At 46.3% G+C, this 23,280-nt stretch overlaps 1 protein-coding gene across 1 annotated transcript in view; it reads left to right on the forward strand.

The window, feature by feature from the left end:
* The window catches only part of HPSE2 (heparanase 2 (inactive)), a 110,095-nt gene that overhangs the window by 54,396 nt on the left and 32,419 nt on the right, over positions 1-23,280 (forward strand). The window contains exons 3-4 of the mRNA XM_027648261.1: positions 18,951-19,124; positions 19,639-19,810. Of these exons, the coding sequence (XP_027504062.1) occupies positions 18,951-19,124; positions 19,639-19,810 (346 nt within the window). The remainder of the gene's footprint in view (positions 1-18,950; positions 19,125-19,638; positions 19,811-23,280) is intronic.

Consider the following 23,280-nt stretch of genomic DNA (forward strand, 5'->3'; position numbering starts at 1 on the left):
AAGAGCCATATGCAGAAGAGGAAAGAGGTACTTTAGCTGGGATCAAGACAAGGACAGAAGCTGACAGGTGGCAATACAGACACAACTCTCTGGCCCTGCAACAGGGAACATTTCTGATGGATCCATGGAACTGCAGGGCTGGCTCACCAAGCAGAGCCGCAAGGGCAGGTCCAGAGTTGTTATGTTAGATAGCATAAAGGCAAAACTTGCTGAACTTATAATGGATAATTTATGATGTAGCACTCACAGAAACAGAGCCCCTCCATTTTGTGAAACAGAATGTCCTCTAGAAAATATTTGCACTTAGCTATTACATGCAGATACAAGGAAATTCTTTCAGGAGGGTTTGAGTCTAATAAAATGGGAATGTGTGACCTGGCCTGCATCATTATTTGCCCAGTTTTATCCTTTTGTTATTATTTCCAAATGTGGAATTCTCATTCTCTACAGTTCTGCAGGTGAAGCTAGGCCAACAAAAAACAACCATCTTCTGCAATTACAGGGAGTACCTATTAGGGCTATAAGGAGACTATCAGTACAGGCCTGCATCCAGAATGGCATGTGTTCCCAGAGGGTTGTGCAAATGTCCCTGTCAGCACTTGGGAGCCTGGTGCCCACGTGAGTGCAGAGGTGGTGATTGGAGTGGTCGGACCCCCACGGGGCTGGGCAATGTTTGCTCTCAGCCCTCCTCTACAAGGAGATGGGTTGCCTTGGCCAAAAGAGCACTGTGTTTGGCTCTGATGTTCTGGGATGCAACGGCTTACAGACGGTACTGTCCCCTCCTCTTCCAGGATGTAAATCCTCTGGGACTGAGGCCGTGCCATCTCTACGTGCTCGTGTTGGAGTGTTGGTCCTTGCATGACACAGAAGACAGAGCTGTTGTAAGCACACCACTGGCAAGCTCCAGGGTTTTTTCTGCTCTAATATTTATGATTTTACCTACCAAAAGATCTCCTTTTATAAAATGTGAACGTCCCTACTTCTGCCTGCCAGATACTACAACTGGGAGAGCTGGATTCTTCAAGCGTGTCCTTGTTTCTAGTTATAAAACCAATTTGGACAACAGTGTATAATATTTGTGAAGGGGTTTCCGTTGGTTTTGTGGCACAGACGTGGCGGGTCCCAGTGCCCAGCATTAACTGGTGGTCAGTGGGGCTGTGGGCTGCAGCAGAGCCACTGCTAGCACAGTGTGGGGACGCTGTGGTTGCAGGATGAGGAGCGATCAGGATGAATGCAATGACTATTTCCCAGAATGTAAACAGTCTTGCAGCTTAATGGCTCTATTTACGTTGATGGAGATCAGGAAACACACTTTGTTATTTTAGTCTGAATAAGCTCATGCAGATGGTAAGCAGAAGCAACGTGTTTGGAGTTTCTGGTGTTCTCTGACAAGTCAGGTCACACATGAGTGTGTTAACCTTGCCTTTGAAAAGCTCTTGATTTTTATCAGCTTGTTTACCAAACTGTCACAACAAGGCATATAACCACAGAAGACTCATATGCTGATATGAGAAATGTGCGTGTTCTTGGTAGTGGAAGAGAATAGGAGCTTTCTGCTCTTTGTTAAATGTGGCAACAAGCTATTTTTTTTCTACAAACCACGGAACGAGCTGTCGAGTGGAGAGACAGGACGAGAGGAAGATGTTCCATGCGACAAATTACTCTCCTCTTTCCACCATGTCCAGCCTCCACAGATGCATGGAATGGGATCTGTCAAGTTGCTCGAAGAACCCCATTTGTATTGTATCATTTATGGGTGCCAGTGAGTCCCTTCTTCTCTCCAGTCCAGAGGCTTCCCAGGCCAGCTCCCCATGAGCCAGTGTTGCGGCTGCAAGAGCCGAACGAGTTAAGCTGCGCTCGCTGTTCCAAGTGGGAGTGAAGAGCCATTGCAAAATGTTTTTTCCCCTGTTGGCTCTGCGTGTTGTTTTAAAATTAAATTGGTTCTGGTTAGCAAACAAGAACAGGACAGCAAAATTAAATTTTCTGTGGAATGTTGTGAATCCTATGTGAAAAATAAACCTCCAAATATTTTTTCCCTTCTGCAGTCTTTGGCTTGCCTTTGTCACATCTTTTCCTGCCATACCTCCCTCTCTGCTCCTTCTGCGGATGTGTTGGTGGGTGGCAAGGCTGGTGTCCTTATGCTGAGGTGCTGTGAAGAGCAGCAGTGGGAGTTAATGGGATGTCATGGCTTGGCCAACAAACTTACCTCTTTTCCCCTTCTACTTATTGTCTCACAACTTCCTTCCTGCTCGTTTTTTCTCGCTGTCCTCCCAGACAACGCTCTGCCTGAGGGACGTTGTTGCTTCCTCTCTGGCAGATCAATGCTGTGCAGGTCCGGAGAGTACTTCAGATATGTAGAGGACACAGTATTCATTTTAGAGGCAGAATTGGACCTATAAAGTATAACTCAGCCCCACACAGATGACTACCGCCAGCCATCTGCAACACTTCAGTCTCACTGGAGTCCAGCACAGACTGCATCGAAGGAGCTACACCCACATAGGGCTCTGTGATGGACAATACAGATTTTTCCCTGTCTGCTTCCATCTTTCTTATTTATTTATTTGTGTGCAGATGGAAAATCTTTGACACAAATTGGCACTCCTAAGATTCTGTTCCTTTGGAAAGCTTCTTCATCTCTTAAAAGCTTCTCTTCCATTTGGTCAGCCCTGCAGGCATTCGCTGTTCACTTCATAAGTCATTTCTCTAGTCATTGCCTTAGTATTTCTGTCAAGTCTTCTTGGATCTTTATATTTTGGTGTGAGTCTGTTCTGAGGGTTCAACAGGCTCTCACTGTTTTGTGTGAACTAGGACATCTTGCTTAGATGGCACAGCAGGTTACTCTGAGTTGAGTTTAGACATACTTGTGGTGCATGTGAAGTGCTGGGGCTATCATTCTCTGCTGGCTTTTGCTATTGCTTTTAAATGGGAAGTAAGACTCCTGATGCCTTGTATGCTTGGTGCCGTGTGCCACCGATTCCTCGAGGCCAGGTATGTAACCTGGAAGGTGGCATGGTGTGGTTGTCCCTCTCACTCTTCTCCAGGTCTCTCCTCTTGGCCATTGCCAGAGAAGGGAGGCTCTAACAGTCCTCCAGCATGATGTGGTACAATCACACGGGCTCACCTGGCTGGGGAAGACATAGAGTGTCAGACTACAGGTCAAAGAAAACAATAAATGTCTCTGGGGAGGCAGTGTGAGTCTGCTGAAAATTTGCTCCCAGGTTGCACATGAGGATGAGCACCCCATCCCTGTGAGCAGTGTTTTCTGGAGCAGGGCTGTGTGTTGGCCCCCATGCCTGGAACAGGGCTAGTGGTGGCAGCCAGGGAGCACTCCTCCCTTACCATCAGACCATTAGAATAAATAAAACAGCTCTGCTTATGCTGGATGACATCAAGTCTTCTGGATCATGGCCTAAACACGGTCAGCAGCTCCTCTGGGCCCTTGAGCTGCCAATAGCTTGCACCTCCTAGTGAGTCTGTCCTTGGGAAGGAGCCATTAGAGGCTAAGGAAACTTTGCAGATCCCCATCCTTTGAGAAGTGGAAAATCACCATTGATAGGACTTGAAGCACCTCTTGTGTCAAGGAATGGAATCCACAGGAAACACAGTAATTAGAACCCAGCACTCAGTGCAGTGTCCCTTCCAATGCCTTCCTGGAGCGTGGTTATCAACAGCATTGCTGAAACTCCTCCAGGGCACTGCAGAGGATGGGTTCCCCTTCTGCTCTGTCCTCGTGATGATTAGAGTGTATTTGACTGAAGAGCCATCAGCAAGCTAGTGAGGTTTTCCCAACTTTCTGATAGTTGTGGGCTTATGTTGCATTTGTTGTTTCAGGACAACACTTGTCTGGAGTGGGATGCCAGTAAAGTGCATCAGAAAGAAATCATAATCAATTATGGCCTGAAGGACCACCTTGATAAACCTCTCCCTGCTGCTGCCACCTCTTCTAACAAAAGTGTGACTTTCTTGATTGGATGGCCAAAGGTGTTCTAGAAAGATACAGTCTGTTTCTACACACATGTGCATAAAATATTTCACATTCCTCCCTAAATCACTGTAGGTATCTGCTTCTTCATTGCCATCAGTCTTTGTGATCAAAGCTGTTGTGTTGCACAGCAGCACACCACCACCAGCTCTGGTCTGTGCTGCTGGGAAGAGGTTGGGCTGCTCAAGTTTGCTGCCTTCATCCTGGGCACCCTCTGTCTCCCTCCATTTTCTCTCCAGGAGGTGCTCCTGGTGTCTGACTTGTCCTCCTGGTGTCCAGACTCTCACTCTGTTTGTCCCCTTGGTGGTGACATAGCACAAGAGCATGTGGAAACGTGGGTCTGCAGTTGCAAACGTGGTTTGAGTTTTTATAATTTTATGCTACCATCTCTCTTTAAATGGGAATTCCTTATGCTAAAGGTTCAGACTAAGGGCTTGTAGAGATGACCTGAAATCTGAGTGAGAATATGTTGAGTCATTTCTGAGTGCTGTGAGCATATTTCTCCGTTCTGAAAGTGTAGTGTTTGTCAGCTGTAAAATAGTGCTCAACCAGCCACATTTTGCAGGATGAGGCTTCCAACATCCACAGCCTCAGCAGTAAATGGAGCAAGGTCATTGCTAATCTGGAAAGTAAATGCTTTTGAATCATTTCCTCCCAGGACAAGACCTAGTCTTTTCTTCCAGCTGCTAACACCTTCCTTCCCACTCAGAGCAAGCCCATAACCTTCCTCAGACACTGAAAATTTCCTGTTCTCCACTGTCAGAAGCTTTCATGCTTCCTTTTGTATCTCCCTTTAATCTTCCCCAGCATGCCATGGTGTGTTCATCTGCCTTTCACTGGGCTCACCTTTTCTTGCACTTCCCTCTCCTAATGCTGCCCACATGGCTCCCATTTACTGAAGGTGGGAGCCAGTGGCCATATCCCATAAGTAATCTGAGGGGATTCTTGGGTGGAATTATTTAATTAGAGACTGCTAAGCAGTTTGGGAGGGAATTTATTTTAATAAGTTGATTTTAATATTTTCCATGCATTTATTTTTCAGTTGAGATTATGACATATCCAGAAAGATAACCATTTACTTAACCAGTGAGATATTCAGTTAAACCCTGAGAAATTATACTTCTTTAGATCAACCTTTATCCACAAGAATTGTCTCAGAAGGCTGTCTCTGGCTAGAAGGCAGAATCCCTTTCAGAGGTTTAACAGTGGTTATTTGTTTAGCTGAGTAAATTGAAAAACCTGACAAGTATATTGTAAAAACCTCAGATCCCTCTCCCAGAAGGCAAGCCAATGGCACCATTAGCTTAATCCAGCACCTCATATACTCGATTTTAATATGACTCTTTAGCTCCAGAGTTTGATGTATTTTCAGTTGAAGGATTTGTGTTCCAGTAGTAAGAGGGGAGAAGGAGGGAGGGCAGTGCTGTAGGTCACTCAGCAGTTGGGTACACAGATGTATTAAAAACCATGCAGAGGGTCTCTCTGGAAAAGAGCTGACATCTGACATCTACATCCATTCAGCGAGTGGAGTAACTCACAGGGCAGCCTTTTGCTGTGTGTTTAGCTGAGTCCCACATACCACCAGTGAGTTGTGCTCTCCTCTGCCTTTTCTGCCTATGTGACTCTCTTTGGTTTTGACAGCCAGCTCTAGGATTAATACCATTAATGGGCGATATTTGGAGCTACTGTCCTGGCAGGCTGTGTGAGCACACCTCTCCATCGCCACAGCGACCGAGGCTGTGCTAACCAATGTGGAAAAGTTGTGCTGGCAGCAGTGCCTGCAGGGTAATTGTTGCAGAATTTAACATCCACCCCATCCAAGTCGGTATATCTGCAGTGTTGATCTACAGGGCCGGGCTGGCTTTGGATTGTTGTCCAGGAGTATGAAGAGGTAAAGAGCTTTGATAGAGTTCACCCGAGCCACTTTGGACACTTCACAAGGAATCACGCCTGTTCTTCTCTGCTCACCTTGAAAGAATGAAGTAGTTCAGGTGATATCTCCTTTACAGTAAAGTTGGAGGAGATGCATTCCTCTGAAATGCTGGCAAACAGTGAGGGAAGTTGAGAGAATGGGGGATGCATCTGTGTCCAGAGGAGTAAAGCAATAAGTATACTTACAGTATATCAGGAATAAAACCACTTCAGCAAAGTGCAGCTTTATTTTGAGAGGGCACGCTGATAGTGGCAAAACTGTGGATGAAAACTGCAGAAAAGGTATTAATTGAATACATATGAATCTTCTGTATTTGACAAAACAATCTGACACTCTGGTAATTGAGAACTTCTGTGGTTTAGGTTTCCTAGGGGGTCTTTCATCTGTTCCATCCCTCTTCAGGTCTGCTGCTGTTTCCCATTTCAGATTAATGTAACTAACAGTCATGTCACAGTTAATTGTCTTGATGAAAACTAAAGAAAGGAGCTGTTTCTATGTCAGTATGTCGCTTACTCTTTTGCACTGAGTTACCAATCGATATATTCCTCTTTCTTCCTCTTATTTGTATGTATTTTCAGGGTATTTTCCTGCAGTTCTTTCTGCTGCTCTCTCCCCTGGACCCACAGCACAGCTGTTGCCTCTCCATGTCTCACTGGTTGGGAAATGCTCTTAAACTCCCTTCCCCAGAGATCCTCTTGACCTATGCCCTGAATTTGTTCAAATTTGCTTTTTTTGAAATACATTATCTTTAATCCATTTTTCTTGCTCCTTCGCTGCCTTAAATTGCTGAACTTTATGGTTTTGTAACCACTTGCACTCAAATTTACTTCCATTTTTGGACTATTAATCAGCTTTCTGTGTCAATATTATCCAAGTAATAAACATCCCCTCCCTCTTACTTTCGCTTCTCCAAAGCAACTTTTCCCCACTCATTACAGCAGCTTGGAGTGTCTGAGACCTGCTCTGCTCTGTTTTTAGCAGATAGCAGTGTAATTACAATTACTTATTCCTACCAACTCCAATTACTTTAGCTGCTTTAGTCAGACACTCAAAAATATGTCATTCATGTTCTATTCCTGATTAATGGAGTTCTGTGGGACATCTTCTGTGCTCCTTTTTCTCTTTCTTGGTCCCTGGGGACACGCACAAAGTCTGTTTCTCACCTCTCCTTGAAACCCAGAGCATTCTTCATACTAAAGAAACCCCCTTCCTATTTCCTTCTTCTGTTTTCTAAACAAGTGACATCACCTCATATCAATATTCACCTCTAATGATGTCTTTCCATGAAGCGCATGTGAGGCTAATTGCTGTAGCTGTGTATAAGGGCTTTAAATAAGTCCCATTTGTTCTCCTACCACTTATGTGCAGACTGTTCTGGCTGCTCTGGCTCTGTGGCTGCTGCAGAGGAGCAGGAGTCTGAGCAGACCTGTCCTCCCACAGCACATCAATTGGTTCATGAGATCCTAAATGTCCCACATAGCAGTGTTTTGGTGACAGAGCTTGGTAAGACTCCCAGGACAGCAAAGAGCTGCAGAATTGATTGGAAGCTTGGAACAGCTTGCATTACTGTGAATATACTGAAGACCTGCAACAAGTAGTGATTAATGAAAGTGTGTTTAGAGGAGGTTTGACCTTAAATTTGAGATATCCACAAGAAATAAAAACCTAGCAGGCAGGGGTATAGCAAGATCTGGAAAGCCAAAACAGGTGGGTGATTTCCATACTTGCAGCAGATTTTAAGCTGATTGTGGGTACCTGTGCAAAATATCTGATCTATCCTGCTGAGGGACTGGTTTTGACTCCTGCACTCCTCATGTGCATCCCAGGCTGCCTGGTGCTGGACATCAGGCTAACGATGCTGGCCTTTTCCAGCCATTCATCTGTGCCTCCAAAATCAGGTTCAGACTCCACCCTGTATGCTTTGGTACAAAATTCCTCCAAAGATTAGCTGGAGAGAGATCCTGCCAAACCGGGTCCCTCCAGCTGAGCCATATCTGTGAGCCCAGAGGAGCAGAGAGAGTCAGGGCCAGTTCCTTCAAATATTTTACACATTTAGACCCAGGTCTATGATCTGTGGGAAGTCAGTGGAGGTCACAGACTGCAGAGGGTCATGGTCCTTGCTACAATGTTCACAGTCTGCACCAGTAAGTGCCATCTTCCTCGCCCTACTAGCACGGTTGATCACTGTTGTGTTCAAATGCAGTGACACTCAACAGTGCAGATGAGCCCTCTGACATTATCTGAGTGCAGCTGGAGGCATCTACTTTAGCCTTGAAAATGCCTCTTTCTTGGCAGTGCTTTGTGTTTATTATAATGCTGTCTGTAATGTGCAAAAGTACATTTCTATTTTAACTTCCTTCTTTATGTGCTAAAGAGTGTGGTTTTAATTAAGGATTTCAGATTGAAACATTTCCGGTTTTATGTGTTGTTTTTTGGTTGGGGTTTTTTTGTTTGTTTTTTTTTTTTTTTTTTTTTTAAAGACAGTTTTCAGTTAAAATGTTTCAGAGTTTTGAAAAATACCAGATGCCCAACTCGCAAAGTGTGCGAAGAGACCTAGTCACTCCCTCTTCCTCTCAGGGAAGTCAGCTGCTCTGCTGAGTAGGAACAACTAGAGACAGTCAATGGCAAGAACGGGGTCAGCAGGCAGGGGAGGATGTGCCGGAATTGGGACCGGCGGTTTTCAGCAGCGCACAATGACTGCGGCTCCTTGCACGATAGGAAACTTTGACTCAGACCCATAAAATGAAGCACCTGATTCTTGTGGATTCTGGGTTTGCTTGCCAAGAGCTAGGGGTTGTAAGAGGAGATGGCCAGACCCCTGCTTAATGGCAGAGCATCTCTGCTGCAGGCATGCCCCTGCCATCCCTGGCCACTGGCTGCAGCCCCCGCCCACGCCAACCCAAAAAATTTGTAAAGTAAAAGGATTGTTTTGCTGCATATCAACTGCCATAAAAGGAAAAATAAAAACAAGCCTCTCTGGTAGTTTTAACTCTCCTGGTAGTAGAAGAGCTTAAAAGCCTATAAAGGCACCTCAAATTTTTGAAAACAGCAGACAATGAAAATTATGTTAAAACCAGGTTTCTCGTGATTTTTGTGAGTTTGACTCATGATTTTTGAATTTTGGGGTTTGGCAACACTGAAGTCTTCAGTCTGAATTTGTTCCCTATGTAGTAGTTCAGCCTCCTCCCATGACTGATCAATGTCACTCTGCTCCGAAGCAGCCAGAGACCCAGGGGGCAGGAGGCAGAGGGCCTGGTACAAGGCACTGCTCCTTCTGGGGCTCCAGGGATGCTGTTGGTTGGATCTGGCTTGCATCCCTGCGTGAGGCTCTTCTGAACCAAGCCACATGTCTGCCACATGGCAAGCAGTTTGGGCAGCAAAAATGGAGTATGGGAGCTGCTGGAGGGGCTGAAGGGAATAGGTGAACTAGATGCACAGCTTACCTGGTTTAAGCTCTTAATAGAGATTAAATGAACATGGTTAAAAACGTGCTTTGTACCTGTATATCTTTCATTCATTCCAGTTTAGCCATGCAGCATGTGCACAGGTTGCTGCTCAGCCTGTGCTGCCCAGCTCACTTTTTACAGGGAAGTGCTGAAAACATCCATCCTCTTGCTGCAGTGTTAGCTCTTTGAGTGCTGTCAAGAAAAAGTATTTATAAAGAAAACCAGTGCCTTGAGACTGGGGCAACTTGAAAGAATGGTGTGGATGAAGCTTGCCTAAGCAGCAAGTGATGCACAGGGGACATGGGTTCCTGTGACAGTTGTTTTCATCTGCCCTGCAGATGGCAGGAGGAGGTGCATGTGGGGACAGGCACGGCACCTGTCCCTGTCTTTTTGCTCTACCCTGTTTTATAACATATGGCTGTACAGCAAGCTATGGCATTATCTTTATGCACCTGTGGGGGTTTGGGCTGCACAGGGTTTCCCATGCCTGAGAGGTCAGACTCAGGTGCAGAAGGAGGTCCCCCTCTATGTGGCTTCCTCGGCTAGGGAGCAGCACTGTGGAGGCACCGAGTCACCTCTTCTCCATGGCGGCATAGAAATGGCTCATGTTTGCACCTCAAGCCAGCTTTAAACTATATAAATCACCATTCCTCTACCTGTGGGTAATGCTCTGCAGCTGCCATAGGTACCCCTGCCTCAAAGGCTCGATGTGATTCACAGCCCAGTCCTCCCTGTGAGGTGGACAGAGAGGACACTCAGTCCTCCAGTCAGCCGTCCCTGTCCATCTCTAGCTGCCTGCCTATTTGGGAGCTCACTGAGTGCTTGAGGAGCTGACCACTTCTTACCTATTTGGGACTGCTTTTAAATTGTTCCCGAAATTGCTGCTTGTTAATAAATCAGGGTGATCACGGAGAAGTGTTTTAGCTAAATCGTGTAAAAGAAGGAATGAGCTGCAGTGCAGCACTGCCAGCTGTCATTGGATTTAGAAACACACATCATACATTTTGTTGCTTTTCAGACAGCTGCACTTAAAGCTGCTCTTATAGCCATATAAAACAGTCATTCTGTCAGCAAACGGTCTGGCAGGAGAGCTGGGTTATGTCTGCAACCATGTTCCCAAGTCTGGCAGGTTCACCCCCTCCACGTGCATAGGTAAAGCCTGGAGGAAGGCGGCTTTGTGGCATGTGGCACATGTGGCTCTGTGGCATGCCTGTCCCCACCATCATAGGTTTGCACAGGGTAAAGAGCAAAACACTGGGCTGTGCCCACTGGCCGAGGGGGAGATGATGCTGACAGGGCTTGTCTCCAGCACCTCTGGTCATTAGGATTGGGTAGTTGCTGCCCTGAGGGGTGATTTTGTAGGGTTTTACCCCAAGTCTGCTGTTGCTGCTCAAGAGTCTGGCTAGCTGCAGGTCAGACTGACAAACCACAACCTATTATAACAGCACTCACATCGATCAGGCCCTGTCCACTGTGGTCCATCTTATTTGGACTTTAGAGTTAAAGCTGAGAGTCACAAAGACTGGAACTGGGTTTCAAAAATTTCCTCAAGAACAGGGAGGTAGTGCTATCAAATTTGAAACTTTTCAGAGGATCAAGGTCACTTTCAATAAAGCCTTATCCAGGAAGGGTTCCCTATGTAACAAACCAGTTTTAAATGCCTGATCAAAATAATATTTGAATATTTTTTACTCGTGTTATCTGTATTCCTTTATCCAAAGCAGAATGACTCAAGCTAGCTAAACGAGCCGCATCAGGAGGCAATTCCATGAGTAAGCTGTGAGAGTGGGAGTGAGTTACTGCTGCTCACACTGTTTCACACCAATCCCTGGTGCAAGTGGTGTCAGTGAGATGTAATTGCCAAGCAGGCTGTCGCCGTCTCTCGGTGGGATGAGCTGCCTCCTGCAGAGGCCCCCAAGGATGCCCAGAAATGCAGGCATTGTTGACCACTGAGGATGCTGATGAGCTGTACTCACTTTTTCTCTGGAGCAATTTCCATGGCTCAAGCCCAGTGATCAGGGGTGGCCAACAAGATGTGGAAGAGCAGGTGGTACTCACAGTCTTATTTTCCCATGCTCTGTTCTTCTGCTCTGCTCAAACCTATAGTCCTCTCCCCGCTCACCTCCATTTCCCTCTGAAACTTCAGAAGATACTGGATTAATCCTGATTCAAAAGGGAAAACACCTTAAGTTATGCAGCAGGAGAAAATAACTTTCTTAGCTGTAACATGATCTTATTTTCTTCCTAGACACAGGACTTGAACAGACGGTTTAGAAATTGCCCCTCTGGACATTATCTGAGCTTTATAGCATTTGGAGATTGAACCCAGATCCCACATCTCTTCTGAAGCTCCATGTCAGTTTACACTTGTTCCTAGAAACCATTACTGTCCTGTGAGCTCTTTACCACGCGAGGATTGAAAACAGAGCTATTCTGCTCATTTGAGCCCTCCTTTTTTTTGCATGAAGACAGAGCTCAGGGCTCATTCCTTTTTTTCACCATCTGAGGATTAAGCCCAATCCTGACTGTTATTCGACCTCAATACCATTTACACACTGAACCCAATGCCTACGGCTTTTATCTGAGCCCTTAGAGCATTTGGAAGCAGTCCATGCCCCTTGTCTGGTATCAAAAGAATTATATTAATTTGGGATTCATTCCACAAAATGAGGCTGTCAGCCAGACTCCTTAGCAATTGGATATTGAACCCAGACCTCGTGGTTGTCTTCCAAGTTATATGCCAGCTGGGAACTCAGCCCACAATCCATGGCTGCTGGCCAAGCTCCTTATTGGTGAGAGATTGACACCAAGCCCCCAGACTGCTATTTCTGTATGGCAGTGTTAAGGAATAAACCTGCTCACGTGGTCAGCATAATCACCTCTGTGTTGGCAGTGAAATGAAAAATCTAGTTAAAGACTTCAATGAATATTGAGGGTCGATGTTCAGCTGCCTAAAGACCAGGGATGATGACAATTCCTCTGGAAAAAGGCCCCCTCGATACTCCAAAGGGAATAGCCCCAGATCCCCCATCTGTCATCCAGCTGGATATAAAATCCAGGTTCTCATTAACACACAGTGCGCAGCATTTCTTCACTGGCTGGCAGTATTAAAGCCAGTTCCTCCAACTTTCAGGTATTCTTCAGATAGGATTAAACTAGATCCCTTTTCTATAGTACCATTAGGCTCTGCCAAAGCACTTCTTGTCACTCAGAGCAGACCTCCAGTGCTGCACCTTGCCTTGGAAAGGGCTTCCCACTCATAGTCCATGCCCATCTTTTGCTCCTCTGTAGAGCAATAAGGAAGCCTGGTAGGTAAAGGAGAGTAAGGGACAGTTCTGCACACCTCCATCATTTTTGGAGGTTACTGGGAAACTGACTAGGTAGAGGGATCATTTCAGGTGAAACGTGTATCTGAGGCAAGCAAATATTTCCCTTCCGCCAGCAATTTTGCCTGGGAATTCTTCAGCATCTTTACATGGTGGGGTTTTACTGCAAAACAAAATGCTCCAGAAGACTGAATTAAAACCAAACAGGTTCCCAGCTGGGATGGTCATCATTAAAATGTGATTTCCAACAACTGTGTGGGTTTCTTGGTAGCCTTGAAATCTTTAAAATTCTCATTAAGCAGCAACTTTGATGGAATGGCTTAGCATGCAGCTAGAATAGAAAAAACTTCCCACGATCCGATGGCTCAAGCTGGATGTTACAGTGCATATGGACAGTGTGGGATGTTACTTTTCCTCTGAACTTGCAGTGATGGTGAAGGTTATTCTTTGGTGCTCTAACTGTACAGATTTTGGATGGGGGTTTTCTGCTTTCCTTGTCTGAAACCCTGTCGTGACTGAGGATGCAATTCATGGGAAGAATTCAAGCCAGTGTTGCCGACCTGTCCCATGGGTCTGGAATTACTCTGATTGCCTGTTGCATATCTTCTGATTCATATTTATTGCTAAGAAAACATTTAGTCCTTGCCACACACATGGGGTTTTATGAGGATTTTCAGTGTAAGAGAGCCGGTGCAAATGGGATTCAGCTGACAATGGTGGCAAGTTGTTTGTAAATAAATTTTCCATGTACCCACTTGTTCTTCTGTAAGTGGGAGTATCTCTCTTTTTCCATTCATTGCTCTCACCAGCCATCTTACTCATCTCTTCTCCGAACAGCCTGTACCACTCCTTCTGCCCCCTCCCTCTAAAAATCTCTTTGGGATTCTCTTTGCTCTTTGCCAGGTCTTTCCCAATCCCAACCCTCCACTATCTCCTTTGAGAAGCTCGAGGAGGAGGGGATGCTGCAGTGCTGCCACCAGGAGTTGTTTGCAGGGAGGCTTCAGGTCTTGCTTGGAATTTATGGAGAACAGAGAGTTGAGCAACACCCGTGATTAGCTGAAATTGTTCTTTCTAGAACTACATTTCTTTGCTTTGTCAACAGAAGGGTTCATCTGTTGTGCATTTGACTGGTCTCTCAGCTAACCTGAGGATTTGGGGACTGCGATGTGTGTTGCTCACTCCGTGCTCCGCTCTTATCTCATCCTCCTCAGTGCTTCCATGTGCTGTACATACACGAGGTAGATGTGGTGAATGGTGGGAATAGAGGGAGAACGGGCTCTTCTTTCCTGCCCTCCTGGTTGACTTCCCAGAGTTACAAAAGCCCCTGGCACACTGTGCCATGCCCCACAACCCCTCAGCCCACTGACTGATCTCAACCTCCATCTCAATGGGCATATGAATTTTCTCTCTTCGTGCTAAACCCTGACAAAGCAAAGTTCCTGAAGCAGAACAAAAAATGCAGAAGATTTTAAAACCCAGAGATTCTTGAACTGTCCCTCTTACCAAACAGCAGTCAATACTGTGTTCTTTAAAAAGTCTCTCGTATAATGTTTAATTCAGTAACTACAACTGGAAAGTCTTTCCAATTATTTGAAACTGTCAGAGATGTTTTAATGTGCCTCAGATTTTGTACTGGCATGTCACAGAGTTAAGTACCATCCATCTTTCAGAGAACGTTAAAATTTAGCCTTGTATAAAAAGAAGAAAAATGGGAAAGAATCCCAAAGGACGTACTTGTCCCTTGAGCCGCACCATCATTTGTGGCTTCACAGACACCTTCTGAATTTTGAAATTGTTTGTCTCTCTTTGCAGAATGCATGAGATCAATACAAGCAGCTAAAAACTTTCACTTCTGTGCAGAGCTTTGGCTGAGTGCAGGGTTTTCTAGCAGATCTTCAGTGGTGGCCACCAAGCCATGCATCGTTGGGCTGTACTCACTGTCCAGGTGCATTCAAACCTCTGCAAACAAGGATGCAAAAGGTTGAGAAAGCCTAAATATCTTCTGATTTCTTTTTTGTGCCAGGTTTATGTGGCCTCTGACTGCTGGCTGCTGTTTGTCCCAAACCCACTGAGACAGGCACCTGCCCCACTGAGACCCACTATAAAGTGCTGCCACCGGGTGCGAGCGAACAGAGTTTTCTTGCCTTGGTTATCCTCACTTCAACTATGTGAGCATTAGTAAATGGAAGAAGCTGACTCTCGGCATCCTTCTGCTTTTTTAAATTATTTTTTTCTTAATTCGTTCTCCCTGAGCTCAGTGGCACATGAGTGCTGAGTATGTGCATCTCTGCACTGGGCAGAGGGGGAGAAGGGGCAGACAGAACATCCCATAAATCTAGTTCTGCTCTATTAGGATTCATTCTAGTACGACAATGGCTTTTTCTATTGAAATAATTTGTGAAAGCCTTGCCTAATGATCTGTTAGCTGGAGAAAGGTTAAATTCCTGTATGATTTTCTTTGTTTTATGAAGAAAAAATAGTGCAATTATCCAAAATTCAAAGTGAGTTTTAGCCAGCTGTTAATAATACTATGATTCTTCATGTTCTCATTACTCAGAAGTAATATTGCCATCCCTAGTCATGGCAGTAAAATATTTATAGCATTTTCTTATGGCCCTGTTTGTACATATGGAGGACTGGACATCACTCAAAGTCTTCTAAATAAGCTTCTTTTTGTGCTTTAGCCATCCACAGAATCATAGAATCATTTAGGTTGAAAAAGTCCAACCATTATCCTAATACTGCCAACTCCATCACTAAACTGTGCCCCCAAGTGCCATATCTGCACCTCTTTTAAATATCACCAGAAATAGTGACTCGACTTCTTCCCTGGGCAGCCTTCTCCAATCCTTGATAACTCTTTCAGTGAAGAAATTTTTCCTAATATCGAATCTAAACCTCCTCTGGCACAACATGAAGCTCTTTCCTCTTGTCCTAATGCTTGTTGCTGGGAAAAGAGGCTGACCCCCACCTTGCTACAACCTCCTTTGAGGTAGTTTTAGAGAGTTGATAGGGTCTCTCCAAGCCCCCTTTTCTTCAGGCTGAACACCTCTAGCTCCTTCATCTCCTCCCCATAAGACTTGTGCTCCAGACCCTTCGACAGCTTTGTTGTCCCTCTCTGGACATGCTCCAGCATCTCAATGTCTTTCTTACAGTGTGGGGCCCAAAACTGAACACAGTGCTCAAGGTGCGGCCTCATGAGTGCCAAGTACAGGAAGATGACTGCTGCCCTGGTCCTGCTGGCCATGCTGTTTCTGATCCAAGCCAGGATGCCATTGGCCTCCTTGGCCACTTGAGCACACTGCTGTCATGCACTCTGCATGACAGTATTCTTCCCATCTAAATGCAGCTGTCTGCATTGAAGACATCCAGTCTAAGGCAGTCATCTCAGAGGGGTCAGACATGCGCTTTAACCATGAATGGTTGGGTAGCTTGTGCAAACTGATTATCAAGGCTCTTCCAGAGTGACTGGATGGGTTTTCTTCCAAGTTCATACAATCCCAAGGCAGCTGCCAAGAGCAAAGGAGGTAAGTGGATTTGGTACCTGATACTCTTGATACCAAGAGTGACTGTATTAACAATCTGGTTTCATGCAAAGATAGGTTTATTAGTGCTTTTCTGCTCTTTGTAGCTTCATTGCAGTCTGTAAGTTGGTCTGTTCTGGGACACCACTGGAAATGTGCAGGAGCAAATTCCAGACATCTGTGTGTTCTTCCTAGCCTGCTCCCCCGATTGCTGAGGTTTCCAGCTTGGAAAGTTGTGGCAGAACATGAAATACACGTGGCATCTCTGTGTCCAGGCGCACAGAAACAAAATAAGTGTCATGGGGAAAATATAATTTCACAGTGGTAGGCCCTGCATTGAGATGAACAGACATCTTGTTTCCTCTTGTGGATGCATGGAAAATCAATTCTCAGTCCCCTGCAGTGGCTCCTAAATATGAACCAAATCCCCTCCTGCAGTACAACTGTTTTGTGCTGTGAAAAGGTTTCATTTCTCTCAGAAGAACTGCAGGTAACACCTTTTTTGCTTGCTTCATTTGTCATTTGGGTGTCTATCTTATCCTCTTTATAAGAGTCTCATTTCAAGTGCAGCTTTTTGCCTGGAGGTCTGGAGTAAATGAGTATTAAGTAACTGTATCTGTCTCTAATTCACTAAACATCCAGAAAAACAGCTAATGTGCCTGAACCAGTGGGATGAATACATTAGATTAATCTAATTCAGCTACTTTTCACTCAAACAACCCAGTAGCATTTAGAAAAAGGTTGTGAAAAGGATTAGGAATTTCTTTTCCACATTTTCCCTGTCTTCTTTCCATAACTTTTCTGCAGTGCATTAAATGTTAGCTATTCAGTCAGCTTATTTCCTTGACCCTCCTTAAAACTTTACTTTTGAAATAAGTTTACTCTTAGAGCTGGTTCTGTATTCACTGAGGCTTTCAGTGACCAGTAAAGGCAACAGTACAAATGCAGACATACAGGCTGTAGCAGCTTATCCCAACCACAATGAGCAGGTCCTGACTGTCACCATTTCACTTGCACCTCAGATGGGCAGCATGCTGAGGGAATCTTGGAGCATTCCCCCGGCATTAGGGCAATTCCTTGAGCATGCAGTAGCCTCCTCTCCATTCCCTTCAGCTCCCTTGCCCATGGTGGTGCATGCTATAACCTTAGTGCCATGGCAAGTTTGATGTATCCTCTGCTCCTTTATAACCCACTTTTTTTTGAAAATGATCTAGAGAAGGCTGCCTAACCCCTTCGCGCTAACAGCAAATTACTGAGAGCTGCTCTTGTTGTGTGTGTATTTCTCACTGCAATTCTGTCCAGACTAGGGTTACCTCAGTTTCTGGAGAGAATATCATGTGCAATCCTTTGTGTTCAAAGTCTCAAAACCCATAAAGGTATAAGACATAAATGGCTGCTTTGCTGCCCACAAGCACCTCTCTCCTGTCAGTAGATTGCTTCAGTGTGATTTGTTCTTGGCATTTCCCTCTGGCTGTTGATCATCTCCTTATATTTTGTAAGTGCTGACAAGCAACTTGATTATTTGTCCAAGTGTTTTTCTGGGACCTGAAGCCAGTTTGCCTACTCCATAATTCCCCAGTGCCTCCTTCCCCTCTTCTGAAAGCAGAACCCTCGGTCTGCCCTCCCTGGCCCCCTGGAACCTCCCTATCCCTGGTGGCTCCTCACAGTTAAGTGGTTGCATCTCCAAGGCTGCTTCAGGAAGCTCGCTGAGTGTCCTGGGATGCAGTTCAACAGGCAGGGATGATTGAAAACACCACTGTTATCTAATTGCTCTCTAACCAAATCTCCTCTCTCTGTCATGTGAGTTTGTGTCCTGCTAATACTGGCATTAGCTTCATCAGGCATTTGATTGCTTTTCAGTTTTTAAGGAAGATTTAAGAAAAAAAAACCCATTAAGTATTGTGCCTCTCCCAGGAGGACCCTGCGCTAATGTCACACCACCCTAAATAGTGGATCAGCTCTTTCTTTGGTCTCTCCTGCTGCTGCTGGCTGGTTCCCCACTGCTCATCGAGGCTACAGTACAGGGAGATGCCAGCCTGGGAACTTTGGGGCCAGCAGGTAGGATACGAATCCCACAAAGACCCCAGGACCTCAGGAAGGCCGCCCTGGCATCAGGGCACATCCAGGTTGTCACTAGGCAGGGAGGCCCTCTCTCCCCTATGTCAAGAGATGATACAAAGCTCCAGTCTTTGGGTGCAGGGCAGAGGTTAGCTGGGTGTGTGGTGCATGGAGGCTTTACTTGGTCATTGCTGGGTCTTGGTTACTGTACTAGGGCCTGTGGGAGCAGAGAGCAGGCTGTTGTGGCATGTAGGAGAGGTGGCCATGAGCTGGCAGCTCTGGGGTGGTGATTTCCTCCTCTGCTCCCCAGTCACTGCAGGGGTTTGCTCTGGAAAAGATACAAGGCAGAATAAGCACAGGAAAGGCTGAACTTTCCTTGCCAACAGCAGATGAAAAGAGATATTATAAAGTCACTTGTCTCTGGTAACATGGCCCCAGCTCTGACACAGAGGTGGAGGGCGTCCAAGTTTCATGCTGGAAGGAGATGAGCCCACACCTGGAATCCTATCTCAGTTTCAAAGGTCAGGTTCATTTCTGCAGTTACAGATGTCGTGGGGATGGCATTTGACCCTGGCTCATCCTACACAGAAGGCAAGGCATGATGGACAGCAGGATCATTTGAACCTCCCTGGAACTAGCTTTCTTTTGAATTACAAACTGTTTTTTGTTTCTTCCCAGCCAGGTCTCTAGACAAACTCTATAACTTTGCTGACTGCTCTGGCCTTCACCTGATCTTTGCACTGAATGCTTTGCGCCGAAATCCCAACAACTCCTGGAACAGCTCCAATGCCCTCAGCCTCCTGAAGTACAGTGCCAGCAAGAAGTACAACATCTCCTGGGAGCTGGGCAATGGTGAGTGTGGGAACATGAGAGCCACGGGAATGGAGCTCACTGTAGGAGAAATATATTCAGTTTTGGAAGAGAATATTTGCAGATCCCAGGATAATTTGCCAGTGTAGTTTCAGATGGATTTAAAGGCCCCAGCACCACCTCTAAGACAGACTTGGTGTGAGTTAGCCCTTATCTGGACATTTCTACTAGTTAGTATTAAGTTTCTGCCCTGGCTGTTGGGCTCAGCTGGTCCTGGGGTGGACTTGTATGGTGGCTACAGTGCCATGGGAAGTGGGCAACTCTACGGGGACGGGAGCATGACACCAAGGTACAGGTTCTTCTCCCAGCACACAGTAAAAGGGGTGCAGGAGAGCAAGCAGTGGCTCTCATCTGCTCCTTAAAGGTTCCTTCTGCTGCCTGCCTCCTCTCTGGACCTCAAGCTGTGTGACAGGGTGAGCTGTGTGTCTCTCTCTCTGGAAGTGCAGATGAAGGAGCAGAGCTGACAATCCTTGCTTGTCTATTTTTATTTTCCCAGAACCCAATAACTATCGGACACTGATCGGCCGCTCGGTGAATGGCAGCCAGCTGGGAAAGGACTACACTCAGCTGAGAAGCCTGATGCAGCTTATCCGCACTTATTCCAGAGCACACCTCTATGGGCCAAACATTGGGAGGCCCAGAAAGAATGTCATCGCTTTCCTGGAAGGGTAAGTGATGTTGCTTTGATGAAAAAAATATCAGAAATCCCTCCTGAGACAGAGTCCTTTTGCAACAGGTAGGATTGCTCTTTGAATTCCCAATGTCCAATAGCCTCCAGGGTGAGCTACCACAGTAGCAGAGGCTTGAGGAGATGGTTGTCTGTACTGCTAAAATTCTGCAGAGGTAGCTGCTGGGATTTTAGGCTGAACTGATTAACGCTCTCCCAAGCATTTCCAGTGTTTCCCAATTATAGGCAGACTGAGGTACCCACATTGTTGGGATCTGAAGACAGCACAGGCTGCTGCATACCTGTGGGCTGCCAGATCAGGAGGTGGATCCTGGCACCACTTACCAGTGTGGATGTTTTATCTCTGAGTTCTCCTGGACAAATTGCTTTGTCACTGTTTAGTGACTTCTTCTCCCTGTGCTTTCTCCATACATGCAGAGTAAGAACCTCTAGCAACTTTCTTCACTGACCAAGCCCTCTTCCTCCAAAGAGAATTGGCAGGTCTCTAGTTTGGGAAGGCCAAAGGTGGAGAAGGAATGGTGACAGTGAGGGACACAGACACCTGGAGGTGACATTGGACAGCTACAGGAATCAGGGAGGTGTGGGAGCCTGCTGGCAGCAGGAGTTGAGACTGTGCGGCTTGAAGACCATGCAGCAGAAGCGAAATTCCCTGCAGGACTGTAAACAGAAACTCCAGTGCAGAAGACTGAGCAGGGGGAGGTGTGGAAGGGACTCTGCTGGGAGCAAAGCTGGGTCTAGCATTCATTAACATCTGCAGGAATGATCTGGCAGAAACAATAAACAGCACACTGATGCAGTCCCCAGCGAGGCGGGGAGAGAGCCAGGGCCAGATTCTCAGCTCTGCTGCAGCAGCACAAAGAGACCATAAAGCTGGTTGAACCAGCTGCGACGCCAGCGTCCCTCCCACCAAAAAAAGTGGGGGAACAGCCCCTGCACCCACACTACAGCTGGCGCCGATGCCGCAGGAGTGCAGTGCTTGACAGAACCCCTGGGTTTGGTACAGGGCATGGAAGCGGCGCAGGGGGAGTTACAAAATGTTGTAGTAGCCTTGATCAGCAGGAAATCTATTAGCGCCGGGAGGAGCGGGCTGAGTAAGACAAACAATGGGGATGAGAGCCAAGAAGCTATTAGAGAAAGGGAAGTCCTACTGCTGCGTTTGCCCTTCGTGCACCGCAGCCGGGTCCCAGGGAAGGGAGGTCGGAAGAGCCAAGTCACACGGCCGGGGTGGTCCAGCAGCTCAGTGTTGCTGGGGCTGTGTTTTGACAGACAGCAACCCTGGGAGTGAGGCTGTAGTGTACAATGTGGTGGAAAGAATGGCAGAAACCCCATCTCAAACGAAAGGGTAGGTATGTAAGAGCTACAGCCCTGGTGACAGGATGGTGGGGGCTCTCCAGACCCCCGTGCTGGCCTGAAAGAGTTGTGATGAGCATGCCTGCTCTCCAAGCTATGTGCTGTTTCCTCTGCTGCCATCCTGCCTGCCAGGGTGGTCAACAGGTCAACAGGTGCTCAAAGTGTTTTCTCTTTCCTATGGAGAAACCTTGTGTCCTGCGCTCCAAATCTTGGTGTCTGCAGCTCACGACAAGTGGCACTTGCCTGCATGGCCTTACAGCCCACGGGGTCCTGTGGGAAAAGAGCTGCTTGTCTTTCCACATAGAGACCTCATTATTACCAAGCAGGGTGTAAAGAGGAGGAACAAGTCTGATTACACAAAGACAGAGGACTAAACGCTCATTTGCAGTATTTGGAAATGGAGTTGCAAAAGGACAAACCCCAGTGTCTAAGCTCTTTGACAGCATGAGCTTTATTTCTAGTAGCTCCCCAAGGTCTCTTCAGTATCTGGTTTAAGGCTGCTGAGAGCTCTGTCTTCTGCAGGAGAATCCAGAACTGGTCAATGGAATGTGGCTCAGCATGTGCCTGGTGCTGTCACAGCCAGGACATGCCTCTCACAGCTCTGAATGAGCCCCACATAGTTAGCAAGCAAGAGAGATGAGAAGGATTAGGAAGATGCTCTCAATATCAAATCTTCTGTCTGCCTTGCTAGACCACCATGAGTGGTCTACATAGTGATCACAGTAGGATGTGATCCTGAGTGAATGAAGTGTGTGCAGCTAATAGTCCTGGTGATGCAAAGTCTGCAAAGTTTTTCTCTTCTTAAAAAAAAAAAAAAGTGATGAACAGCAGAAGTCAGCTAGGTAGGAAGAGATATGCCAAGTGGAAGATAATGACTCATTATTTAAGTCTGGAGGGAAGAGATGACACCCCAGAGGAGAAGATGGGAAGGGTGGATTAGTGTGTCAGGCAAGCATGGTTCTGTTACACAAAGTGAGGAAGTGAGTTTTGGTAGGGGAAGCAATGGAAATGAACTGAAACGGGAGAGGAGAGCTCAGAGAAGCCCAGGGAGTGATCTCCAACAGTAGAACCTGGCATTAGATGTTCTCCAGGGAAAGCCTCAGGAGTTACCTTAGGTCTTGAAACATTCAGAGAAAAGTCTCAGTGTAAAGTATTAACTAGAATTACATTTTCCTGTTGCATGCTTTGTGTACCAAACATTGCAGTCTATTTTTAACTGTTATCTCAAGCAACTAAGCTAAACTTATTCATTATGTTTAAATTTTTTCCTGCAATAATGGCAGTGTCAGCATGAGTTGGGCATTTGTATCTGCTAAGAACCAGGCTCTGTTGGTCTCAGTGGTGGAAGATGGGTACCTCCAAGGCTGTTCTGACCCAATCCTAAGGTCTGTCCTCCAGGACAGGGTGGAACTGAACCCCTCCTGAGATGCCACCTTTCTCTGGGGTCTGTTAAACAACGAGTGCAGATTGGATACCTGAGAGTTTGCAGTATGTAGAGGTGTGTTCACACTGTCCCACTGCAGAGGTTGTCCTTAGGCAGGTGACACTGAGTTGTGCTGGGTGACAGCTGTGCACTTCCTGATGACGGAAGCACAATATGGTGAGGGGAGGAGAGATCTGCCTGAAACACAGAAGCTTGGGCTTTGCACACCCTTCAGTGATGAGTTATTGCTCCTGAGTTCTTGCACCACCCTGCACAGAGCAACAGCTCATAGCAGCCATAGCCATCAGTGTCACTCTGGGCTGGCAAGCCCTGGAGCCTTGACCAGGACTGCTACTGCTGGTGTAAGGACAAGCTCTGCAGTGATGGAGCACTGCTCCGATGGCTGGGGCCTGCTGTTCATGAGGCTAGATATGGTGTCTTGTGGATGCACAGGTGCAAGAGGGAATTTCTCCAGACACAACCAAAAGCTGAGTTTGATGAGGTGTTAATTAGACCATTCATGCAGCCTGAGCTGTTGGAGTGCAGACCATGTCAGCTACCTACTGCGTCTGCGGGTACAGGAATCCCAGACTGCTCAGAATTCGCTTGGGGGGAAAGTTATAAGATTCTAAGGAATTAACATAGATTTTAACAACAGATCAGGAATGAGACACAAA

The sequence above is a fragment of the Corapipo altera genome, unplaced genomic scaffold, assembly GCF_003945725.1.
Source record: "Corapipo altera isolate COAL_440 unplaced genomic scaffold, ASM394572v1 56, whole genome shotgun sequence".
Classification (NCBI taxonomy): domain Eukaryota; kingdom Metazoa; phylum Chordata; class Aves; order Passeriformes; family Pipridae; genus Corapipo; species Corapipo altera.